The sequence below is a fragment of the Myxocyprinus asiaticus genome, chromosome 2, assembly GCF_019703515.2.
Source record: "Myxocyprinus asiaticus isolate MX2 ecotype Aquarium Trade chromosome 2, UBuf_Myxa_2, whole genome shotgun sequence".
In the NCBI taxonomy this organism is placed as follows: Eukaryota; Metazoa; Chordata; class Actinopteri; order Cypriniformes; family Catostomidae; genus Myxocyprinus; species Myxocyprinus asiaticus.
In genome coordinates, this window is record NC_059345.1 from 15,419,665 (window position 1) to 15,431,209 (window position 11,545).

The 11,545-nt window shown below is 40.2% G+C and overlaps 2 protein-coding genes across 5 annotated transcripts in view; both read right to left on the reverse strand.

Annotated features, from left to right (window-relative positions):
* The window catches only part of sdhaf2 (succinate dehydrogenase complex assembly factor 2), a 487,549-nt gene that overhangs the window by 196,439 nt on the left and 279,565 nt on the right, over window positions 1-11,545 (reverse strand). The window lies entirely within an intron of this gene.
* Window positions 35-11,142, reverse strand: LOC127451032 (maspardin-like). 3 transcript variants are annotated; one of them, XM_051715515.1, is made up of 9 exons: window positions 11,061-11,127; window positions 10,444-10,508; window positions 10,133-10,294; window positions 4,761-4,841; window positions 4,518-4,663; window positions 4,333-4,441; window positions 2,671-2,778; window positions 2,402-2,542; window positions 35-669 (listed from the first exon to the last, which is right to left on the reverse strand). In XM_051715515.1, exons 1-9 carry the CDS (start codon window positions 11,077-11,079, stop codon window positions 544-546), a joined length of 957 nt encoding a protein of 318 aa, XP_051571475.1. In that variant the 5' UTR covers window positions 11,080-11,127; the 3' UTR covers window positions 35-543. The 3 variants fall into 3 exon arrangements, with proteins under 3 accessions (XP_051571475.1, XP_051571482.1, XP_051571481.1); XM_051715521.1 differs by having other exon boundaries at window positions 36-669; window positions 11,019-11,142; XM_051715522.1 differs by lacking the exon at window positions 2,671-2,778.

The window sequence follows — 11,545 nt, forward strand, 5'->3', positions numbered from 1 at the left end:
GGTCAAACAAAATGAGTTAGAGTCTAGATCATAATAATCAATGATTGCATAATTTTTGTGGTTAAACAGCTTTACTTGAGTAAATAATAAATTACACATTTGATCAAAATCGGTTTCCAAACCAGGCTTTCCTGATACGTCATATGGAAATAAAGGTTTACATTTTTATCAGTGCATGAATTAAATGAGTAACATATATAATAACATTTTGACAACATACAAAAAACAAAAACAAAAACAAAATTAAGTCCAAGAAATAAAAAGTGAAACATTTGACAGACGTGATTTATATTGTGTCAGGCAACCGGGTCAAAATATGGCATTTAATGTAAACTCTAAACATGTAATCAATTTAACATTATTTACAGCCATAATACTTATCAAAATATTGTTTATTTTCCATAAAGTAAAAATATGCTCTTTAAAGTCCATTCACATTTAAGGTCATAGAAAAACAGGATGCCAAAGTGATCTCTTTGAATGCTGTATAATTGACACAGGTAAGGTAGCAGGAGGACGTTTATATGAATCCTGGGGGTCTCTCTACGATTTACCATCACTCTCGCTGTTGTTACTCAGATTTGTTCTTTGGACTTCCAGCTCTACTGCACTGACCATCTCAGGACTGATGGCGGCGTACTTCGTCCCATGGAACTGACGCAGATGTATCTATAGAGTAAAAACAGAGTAGCAGTGAACATTAAGCACCTAAAATCACAATAGAACTAGATATTGTCTTAATTCCTAGGTCTCAAGAAGTCATAGAGTGATATATTGGCCAAGCTTTTAGAGATTATTGACAATGGCTGATAACCATGTGTGTTTGGCCAATTGACAGAAGTAGTAGTTCCAAAATCTTTTTAGGTATATTTTTGGCTTCTATAGATTGTTAAGTGAAGAGAGAGACAGGAAAGGCCAGTAGAGAAAAGGTGGAACAAGACTGGGAAAGGATCACAAGTTGGGACTCTAACTCGGGTCCCCCGTTATGTTACCGCACCATATTTTGGTCAAATTATCCATTTATATTTTTTTGTAAGTCAATAAATCAATGTTTCAATGTTAATTTATTTTCAGAAATTGAGTGTTAGTCTCATTTGCCATAAATTGTTTATATACACTCACTGAGCACTTTATTAGGAACACAATACTAATACTGGCTAGTTTCTCCCTTTGCTCTCAAAACACATGGACTCCACAAGAAGTTAGAAACATTCCTTTGAGATTCTGGTCCACTCTGAAATGATTGCATCACACAATGTCTGCAGATTTGTCAGATGCACATTCACACTGCTAATCTCCTGTTCTACCACATCCCAAAGGTGTTCTATTGGATTCAGATCCGGTAACTGGGAAGGCCACTGAAGAACAGTGAACTCATTGTCATGTTCATGAAACCAGTTTGAGGTGACTTTTGCTTTGTGACATGGTGCATTATCATGCTGGAAGTAGCCATTAGAAGATGGGTAAATTGTGGCCATGAAGGTCAGCAACAATACACAAAGAGGCTGTGGCATTAAAGCAATGATTGATTGGAATTAACGGGCCCAAAGTGTGCCAAGAAAACATTCCCCATACCAATAAACCATCACCAACAGCCTGGACTGTTGACATAAGGCAGGCTGGGTTCATGGATTCATGCTGTTGGCGCCAAATTCTGTGTGCCTCAGCAGAAATCGAGATTCATCAGACCAGGCAGGTTTTTCCAGTCTTCAACTGTCCAGTTTTAGTGAGCCTGTGCCCACTGCAGCCTCATTTTTCTGTTCTTGGCTGACAGAAGTGGAACTCCACGTGGTCTTCTGTTGTTGTAGCCCATTCGCCTCAAGATTCGACGTGTTGTGCATTCTGAGATGCTATTCTGCTCACTACAATTGTACAGTTGAGTTGTTATCTTAGTTACAGTAGCCTTTCTGTCAGCCTGACAGTTTGGCCATTCTCTGTTGACCTCTCTCATCAAAAAGGTGTTTCCGTCCGTAGAACTGCCGCTCACTAGATGTTTTTTTGTTTCTGGCACCATTCTGAGTAAATTCTAGAAACTGTTGTGCGTGAAAATCCCAGGAGATCAGCAGTTACAGAAATACTCAAACCAGCCCGTCTGGCACCATCAATCATGCACCGGTCGAAATCAAGATCATCACATTTTCTCCCCGTTCTGATGGTTGATGTGAACATTAACTGAAGCTCCTGACCCATATCTGCATGATTTTATGCATTGCACTGCTGCCACACGATTGGCTGATTAGATAATTGCATGAATAAGTAGGTCTACAGGTGTTCCTAATAAAGTGCTCAGTGAGTGTACATTAGCATTATTTCAGCCATTGGCCATCCAGCTCTTTAAAAATTGGCATCAGCCATTGAATAACCCCTTTCGATCAAAGTACTCTTGAAACAGTGAACTCACTTGAATGTACAGGTTAACTTCTGCACTTCTGCAGAGATAGGGGAAGTTTCCACCTGTTTTGAGGTGAGCTCGTCTAGCGTTGGGGTATAGCTTATACATTTCTTCTTTTGCCTCATGTGACAGGGCACTCTGATCAAAAACCTAGGGGAGAAGAAGGTAAAACCAGCTAAAAGTGGTGAAAATATAGTAATTCTTACCATGTACAGAACTGTGCTATGTACAGTGGCACAACTTCACAAAAAATAGGCCTTAAAAGGCACTAAACCTACATCTATTATGGTGATGGCGACATCCTTTATCTTGTGAGGTTCCACGTAGGAGTTTTGGCAGTTAAGCGTGAGTCGTGAGGCCAGTTCACTCTGATTTAGGCTTTCCAACTGAAGCACAAATAAACAGACCTCACTTTGTTAGCAAACCAGCAAAGAGTGATACAAATTTGCTCTTCACAAATCAGTATGCAATATATTTATAACTACATCAATCTAGCTCAACTACATGGACAAAACTTTGTTTGACTTAAAGGGATAGTTCACCTAAAAATGAAAATTCATTTACTCTCCCTCATGCCATCCCAGATGTGTATGACTTTGTTTCTTCTGCAGAACACAAACACTGATTTTTCAGATTTTTATTTCAGCTCTGTAGGTCCATAAAATGCAAGTGAATGGTAACCAAAACTTTGAAGCTCCAAGATGCACATAAAGGCAGCATAAAAGTAATCCATAAGACTCCAGTGGTTTAATCCATGTCTTCTGAAGCGATCCAAATGGTTTTGGGTGAGAACAGACCAGAATATAACTCCTTTTTTACTGTACACCTTTCCATTGCAGTCTCAAGGCACGATCATGATTTCAAGCTCTATTACACTTCCTAGAGCTTGACGCATACGTGGAGCGCTAGATGGTGCTAGGAAGTGTAATCAAGCTTGAAATCAAGATCGCTAAGGAGACTACTGTCAAGATTTATAGTGAAAAAGGAGTTACATTTTGAAAGCTGAGATATTCTTCTAAAAATCTTCATTTGTGTTCTGCAGAAGAAAGAAAGTCATACACATCTGGGATGGCATGAGGGTGGAATTTTCACTTTTGGGTGAAGTATTCCATTAAGATAAAATGTGCAACAAAAACAAATATTTCCAAACACGCCTCCTTTTTTAATAAGACAAAATCAAGTTCACTTCAGCAGAAATGTTTTGCCTCTACGCAGGGCAGCAAATGCATCTATTTGTTCAGTACAAAAAACAGACAGATACAAATCCTCTAAAATTAAGATTCAAAATGGTTATATCTGTAAGACTCTCCCACGTGAGCACCATGACACTACATGACTGAAGCATGCATGCTACATGCTAGGCCACAGCTCTACCTGTATTTGTGCTATGGCATTTGTCATTTTTACTAGGCAGCCAGACGTGCTTTGCTAAATATATCATGACGACAGTAAAATGAAACCACAGTTACGCTGGGTTCATACATCCTCCGTGAGCGGGGCGTGAGCACTGTGTTTTTGTTTCGGCACCCATATTAACAAATTACACCATTCCCACTATAAGTGTGAGTCGTGAGGTGACGCATCCCAGACGTGGCAGTGATCGGATAGTTTCACCATTGAGCCTATTTTTGCTGAGCTCAGCAGCTCTGAGTGCAGTACAACACTAAAATAATCAGGAGATTATAGAAAAGACACAAAAGCAAATCAAAATTATTCTAACCGAACGTATAGTACACTACAATTTATATGTCTGCAAGCAAGTAAACTCAATCAAATAACTTCATAAAGGAAAGAATTAATAAACTGCTGGACCTTTTGCCATTTTGTGTATAGGTGTACAGTTTAGACACAGCATTAACCAATCATAACCAAGTGTGCTGAAAAAGATGAAGTGCACGAGACTGTTGTGAACATGGCATTAGTATAGTGGAAGTACTCACTCTATCAACCATAAAGTCAATTGCATCTGCCATTTCTGGGTCAACAGGTCCTTTGGCAAAGTTACCAAGAACAATCTTTTTGAGCATGAATGCAGGCATCAACCAGAAACTAGAAAAGAAAAATAATATGTAAGCACAAGGATGGAGACATTAACACTGACACAGTTTTCAGTGCAAATCTTTACCTGTTTGCCGTCCATGTTTGGTTGAATATCGATGTGTCACTAAATGAATTGCACAGGATCAGAGAGTGCACTCTGGGAGATTTATGTGTGACCTCAGCAAATTTCTGAGCCAGAAATCCTCCGAGAGAGGCACCAAACAAGTGCACCTACATAGAAACAGACAGACCAACAGAAGTAGTGTAAAGGGTTGTAAAAGAGTTGTTAAAGAGTTATTCCCATTGGTCATACTAAAATATGTCGTACCTTGTCCAGTTGTAAGTGGTCTAAAAGCTTCCTAAATCCATCACAAAATTCCAGAAGATCCCAGTAGACAGGATACTGGAGCTGGAAAACAGCAATATCAAGTTAAACCAGAAAAAGGAATAACAAAACATATATTACTGTTTCACAAAATAGTGGAGTTACAACCAAACTGGTTTACCTTTTTTAGTGGTATGAAATGTTATTGATATTTAAATTAAAAATAAATTAACAATAAATAAAAGAAATAGCCTATTTCCGCACCCTACTGCGATATTCCCATTTATTTTGCAATAAATACCGGACAATTATCCATTGGATCGAAATGATGGAAAATAAAAGGATATATCGCAGCAGGGTGCGGATATAGTCTATTTCAATATAGTCAAATTTTAATTTATTGTGATGCTTCATGCTGTGATCTGACAGCTGTTTAAGTGTTGTTGGATCTGCGGATATCGCAACACTGGCTTTTCTATAACCAAAAAATTCAGATTAGAGTAGTACATTTTACAGTCTCGAACATTATATTTGTACTTGTGCTGAGTGCCTATAGACCATTTCAAGGGCTATTCGTCGATTTAAGGAAGTGATGTCTTTGTCCCTTGAACATATCTGGCTAGTTGTCAAACTCATTCAAAAGAACAGTGAGAGGCACTTCATTCATAGTTACTTTAACACAATTAACATATATAATATTAATACGATTGTAATAGAATGTCATTATTATGATGTGGACCACGTTGTTCAGTGGCTGGATGCTCCCTGAATGCCTAGAAATAAAATTCAAGTGTTCAGATTTCCGAAAAAGCGACCAAAAATGGATGCATGAACCGCTGCAGTGAAGCGAGAAACGTGCACTACTAACAACTGTAGCATAAATTTTTTCCTCTGGTAGGTGGATGACATTTTTGCCTACTAATAGTAAGTTTGATAGGTAGAGTTTAGCTGGCTAATAAAGTCAGAGTATTTCTTTAAGGGCTCTAAAAATGATTATAGATCACACCCATTATAATGAATGAAGCTGCACAAGTCAATTACATTTACTGCCATTTAGCAGATGCTTTTATCCAAAGCAACTTACAAATGAGGAACCTGACAACAATTTGTCAAACAAAAGTCAAAAATACCTGCAGTATCTCACTGCTAAGCTCTCAGAGTAGCTGGAGTAGTAGTATAGAAGCTACTAGGGATGCACCGATCCGATACTAAAGTTTTTAACTGGATCAGGTATCGGTCTGACAAGCCTGATCCAAATCTGATACTGCGTGTTGGTCATGGTAATTGCCGTCAAGCTCCAAAAATGACATAAAAGCACCATTAAAGCAGTCCATATGATTCATGCATTACTCAAAGTCTCTTGAAGAAAAACGACAGCTTTGTGAATTGCAAAACTACTTTAAAGTCCAGATACAAGTTGAAAAATGATGTGCAAAGAAAACGTCTCAGTTACGTACCTAACCTCAGTTACCTGAGACGAGGGGAACAAGACACTGCGTCACTAAGCTTAGGTGTGAAGCTGTCTGCTATAAAAGCAGGCGCGCAAACACCATTCCTCCGAATTTTCTGACTGAGGGACAAAGAGCGCATCACTCACACCTCAAAGAACTATGAGTCTTGTAGTGCAGCCAGCTTACGCAATGTCTCGTTCCCCTCGTTTCAGGGAACCGAGGTTACATACGCAACTAAGACGTTCCCTTATGACTCGGTACACTTGACATTGCGTCACTAAGCTGACACATATGGGGAAAAGAGTCCCATCACGCCGCACTACACAACATAACCTTGTACAGAGGAAACATGACGCCGCAGTCCCGCGGGACAGCGACCGACATGAGTATGTCGCAATTGAATGACCCTCATGGTCAGCCAGGAGGGGAACACTCAGAATATATATATATGAACTATGGTCATTTAGTATGGATTAACCCCTTCACGAATCCAGTCGGAAAGGATGTTTATTTATAATGAAGTGCCTGTAATTTTGGAAACACAACGGTCCGAATGCAGGCGGTTGTGTAAAGTGACAGGGAGCCCGTATTTAAAAAGAGGGGCATAAGTATATATTTGGCCAATAAAACAGCAAGCGCTCTAGATAGAGAGGACTTGTTTTGAGAGAGACGTTATGTCTAGGTTGTAAAACCTTGCGAATGTGTTTTCAGAATACCATCCTGCTGCAAATCATTTGTCTTGTAAGGACACACTGTTTGTCCATGCCCATGAAGAGGCCATGCCTCTAGTTAAGTGTACTTTAACACCAATTGGGCTGACCATAGATTGTGCTTGATCGTTGTAAACACCAGCTCTGAATCGCCCATGAGGACTTGCCACGCATTCGCGCAGCAAGTTTATTAATTCATATGAAACAACCTCTAGCGTGTTCTTTGCGAGAAGATTGTGCATTTCGGCTCATTACACAGCGCGTCTTCGGACGGAACTGTGGAAGACAGAACACCACTGAAACGGGGCAGCCAACGTGCAAATTGGATAGTATAACCATGTTAGATCGTTTTTAGCACACAGTCGGAATGCCAGTAAGAGCTCGCCACACGAGTATGTTCATTACAAGATATAATGCGCCGCTCACCATTGGGAAGCGGTTGTGCAAAATATGTGGGCTTTGAAGTGGGAAAGCCCTTAATTGAAAAAGTGTGAGCGTCTCGTGCGAGTTCTGTACTCTTTTTGCAATCTTTGTATATTCATTACATGATATAATGTGCCGCTCACCATTGGGAAGCGGTTGTGCGTAATGTGTGGGCTTTGAAGTGGGAAAGCCCTTATTGAAAAAGTGTGAGCGTCTCGTGCATGTGCATCTAACGCTGTACTCTTTTTTGCAAACTTTATTGAATGTGATTAATGTGAGACACAGAAACAATATACTGAATAACATTTTGAACAACAATATTCCTTTCCTGACAAACAGCAGCGGGGAAGAGGGGAACAGCATTGTGTGTCAGGAGCGTTTTGCTGCACACGGAGGGTTTTCCCGTCTGTGCGGGGCTGCCTTAGTTCGGGCCATGGCTTACGTGGCTTTATCAACGGCTCAGTGGCGAAATTTGGCACCGCTGAGGCAGCTGGTGTGGGGTTTTTAGCTGGGCGCCGGCCTGAGACAGAGTGGGCACGAGCCGGTTGTGATGAAGTACTGCTATGTTCTGCGTAAAATGTCTCATAGCCTGAGTGTTGTTGAGTCGTGATGTAGCGCTCAGCAAATCTATTCACAGAGCCTCCAAAAAGGCCGGCTGAAAACACCGGAACATCAAATAGAGCGGCTTTCCCATGCCACGCATTCCCATGAGAGTCAGCCAGATGTGACGATCCAAAAACACCAGGTTGCTCATTGACTTACCAATGGCCTGTGCAGTGATTTTCGTGACTCGCAGTGCTAAGTCCGTAGTGGTGTGGAGCTCTTTGAACGTCTCTGGATTGTAGCCATGCTCGTCCATTTGTTTGAGGAGCTTAGCTTGGAAAACTTGGAGAACTGTCATCGCGTGGAGTGCTGAACCAGTTTGGCCCGCTGCTGAGTATGCTTTTCTAGCCAGTGCGGATGTTAGTCGACACGGCTTAGAAAGACGAACGGGGCGTGAGTTCCACGCCCTGCTACTCGCTGGGCAGAGATGTGCCACTGCCGCCTCTTTCAGGGGGGTTCACTTTATTGAGAAGAGTGGAATCGCTGTGCGAGCGAGCTGAATAGGATGCGCACCAGGATTTTGTCAATTCGTTATGAACTCCCAGGAAGAGTGGGGAAGATATGTGGAATGCATCCAGCCTGCACGAATCATTCATCAAGGCGAGATTTTTCAGGTTTCTCTGGAGATTACTCGAGACCGAGCTCTTTGACCGCCCTTGAAAGGATGCGAATCATCTACTTTTCAGTGGCGCGTGCAAGCTCCTCGCTCTTGCTGGGGGAAGGGGCGGCAGCGTCATCCACTGACCACTCACTTGATGCAGCGAGAGACATAAGATCATCCCCAGCATCAGAACCGCAGAATGTGATGAGGCCGCGCGCTCCTACAGAGGGCCGAAGCTTGTCACGCACATATTGTATTGGCATAGACGCAGTACATGTAGATTGATGGGCTCGCGGGGTGTGTGCCTGCACGAGGTCAACCTCAAATTCATCCTGCTCGACCTCGCGGTCCTGCCCTGTCTCCTCGTGTGATCCCTCGGGAATCACAGAAACAGCGGGTGGGAGGGCGTGTGAGGCTGAACAATCCCTCAGAAAGAGGGCTATGCATGAATGGTGTTTGCGCACATGCTTTTATGGCAGACAGCTTCGCACCTAAAAGGGCGGGGCTCAAACACCATAGCCAATATTAGAATTGATGTTATTGTAGAAAGGTTTCAACTAGGTCGTGTAGAAGGACACTCCCCATATGCGTCAGCTTAATGGCGCAATGTCAAGTGTACTGAGTCGTAGGGAAACTGGTTTCTTCTATACCGAAGACTTTTACTGGAATTACTGTTAATTTTGCTCCTGCACTGTCCTGAGGTAGACTAGATAAAGTTTTTCTTAATTGGCTACACATTCATATTGAAATAATGTGCAGTTAGAGGTTTGTGTTTCTTTTCATATATATCAGTTCCACACAGTGATGTACAGATATTAAACCGATTAAGAAAAACAACAACCCTGGTATCAGATCGGGATTGATATCGGCCGATACTGCGAGTTCAGGTATCGAATCAGAAGAGAAAAAGTGGTATTGGTGCATCCCTAGAAGCTACTGCAGAAGAAAGACTTGAAAAATGAAAACCCTTAACTTGAATGCAAGTCACAAGCTCACAGCATTAACAGATTTATTGATTATAACAGGAGCGATCCACCATTCCCAACCTTGCCGCTGATGAAATAATTGTGAGCATCTAAACTACAATAACCTTTCATTGCCTCTCTCACGTAGACGCTCAAGTGTCAACAACACATCTGGATTAATCACTTCAAGTAAATGTTTGACGTTCTTTGAGAAAATCGAATTAAATGAAAGGATCCAGTAATGACACCTCATTGTTTATTTTCAGTTTTTGCAAATATCTCGCTTGTTCTGTTTTAGCTAGACTCTAAAAGCAAGTGCTGGTCATTATATTTTGACAGGTTAATAAACCCTATTTAATTCTGTGTTATAAAATTGCATCTACCAAAAATGCTTCAGGGCCAGACATGCGCAGTAGGGTTATAATTCCTTTGTTATTGTTTACGTCCTTGAAATGGTCTATTACCATGACTATCATCATTTTTAATTTACATAACTTTACCAATACACTAAAATATACATTTCATACAATGAGCAATGTATAGGAACAAAACATAAAGTGATGCTAAACCTTTTAATATACATCATTATAACATTTTGAGATTGATGTATGACAAAACATACCGAGATAACACGGTAACCCCATCCAGAGAGAGCCAGCACCTGCTGAAAGAAAACCTCTGCGGTACCGCTCACAGGTGGGAGGAAGATGATTGGACACCTGATGCTTTTGGGCCCAGAATCATATAAGGACCAGACTTTACTGTCGTCATCATCCACGATTATCTAGAGAGGCCACGCATACAAAGATTCTCACTAACATGATAGATCATCTCGATTGTTACAACAAAAAATATCATGTTGTGTGTGAAGTCAGCAAAGGAGATAGATAGATAGATAGATAGACAGATGAGTTACAGTAAAGATAAACTTACTCTTTTAAGTGGTACAGTGCTTCTGAACCAGTTATAATCAGGAGATACTCTTATCTCCTCCATTTCTGAAATGGAAATGAAATGTTAAGATGCATAACAAAATAAATGACTTGATTAAATCAGTGCTTGCAATCTAGATAAAAAGAGGTCTCACGTGAAATTGCATTTTTTGTTACATTTAAGAGATTTACTGTTTGACTAACAGTGAATTGATTTTTACACTATCTTTCATGGATTTCACCATAGCAAAACATGTGACTACAAAACAAAATGATCCTTCGAGTTACTGTGACAGAATACAAATCTGCTCTCACACACGCACGCATAAAAAAGCACATGCATACTGTTCATTTCCCGCGATTATGACACAATATAAAACTTTGATAACATTTTTTAAATTATTAAAACCACAAAAAAACGGCAGCAAGAGTGTTTAGATACCCATAAAACGCAACATCTGCCTCTGCAATACTTAAAGTAACCGTTCACAAACCAGCACAACGATGTAAATCAGCAGGCTATTTCTGATCGACAGATGAATGACTATTAGCGCGTTTATTTATGAAATAAATCACCTTTTAATGACTTTCATCCACAGGTTTGAAAAACATTCTAACCTTCCTTACGCCGAATCATATGACAGCAGCTTCCGCAGCCAACAAACGACTACACACATCACAAGAGCTAATCAGATCCGCGCATGCGCAGGCATGTGAATTTTCTGCAATAATGGATTAAATACTTTCAAACATTCTTTTAAACTATTAATAAATGGTAATTTTAGCAAATGTCCTTTAGGCAAATTCATCAAAATAACTCGATAATGTTGCAATATTAATTTATATCAGATCATTAGACATTCCATTAGAAAGTCTTAATCCAAATAAATTACCAATAATAAAACTATAAATATTTACAAGTTGTACAATGTATTTATTTTATTTTATTTTATTTTATTTTATGTAGGCCTATTTATTTTATACCCCATCATGTATTTGTGCTCCCAGGGCATTTGTTCTTGTGTTATATTACTAGGTAATGTGCTTTTTTATTTATGGGTAACAAATTGACCCAAGTGAATCATTTGGAGTGATTCGCAGTC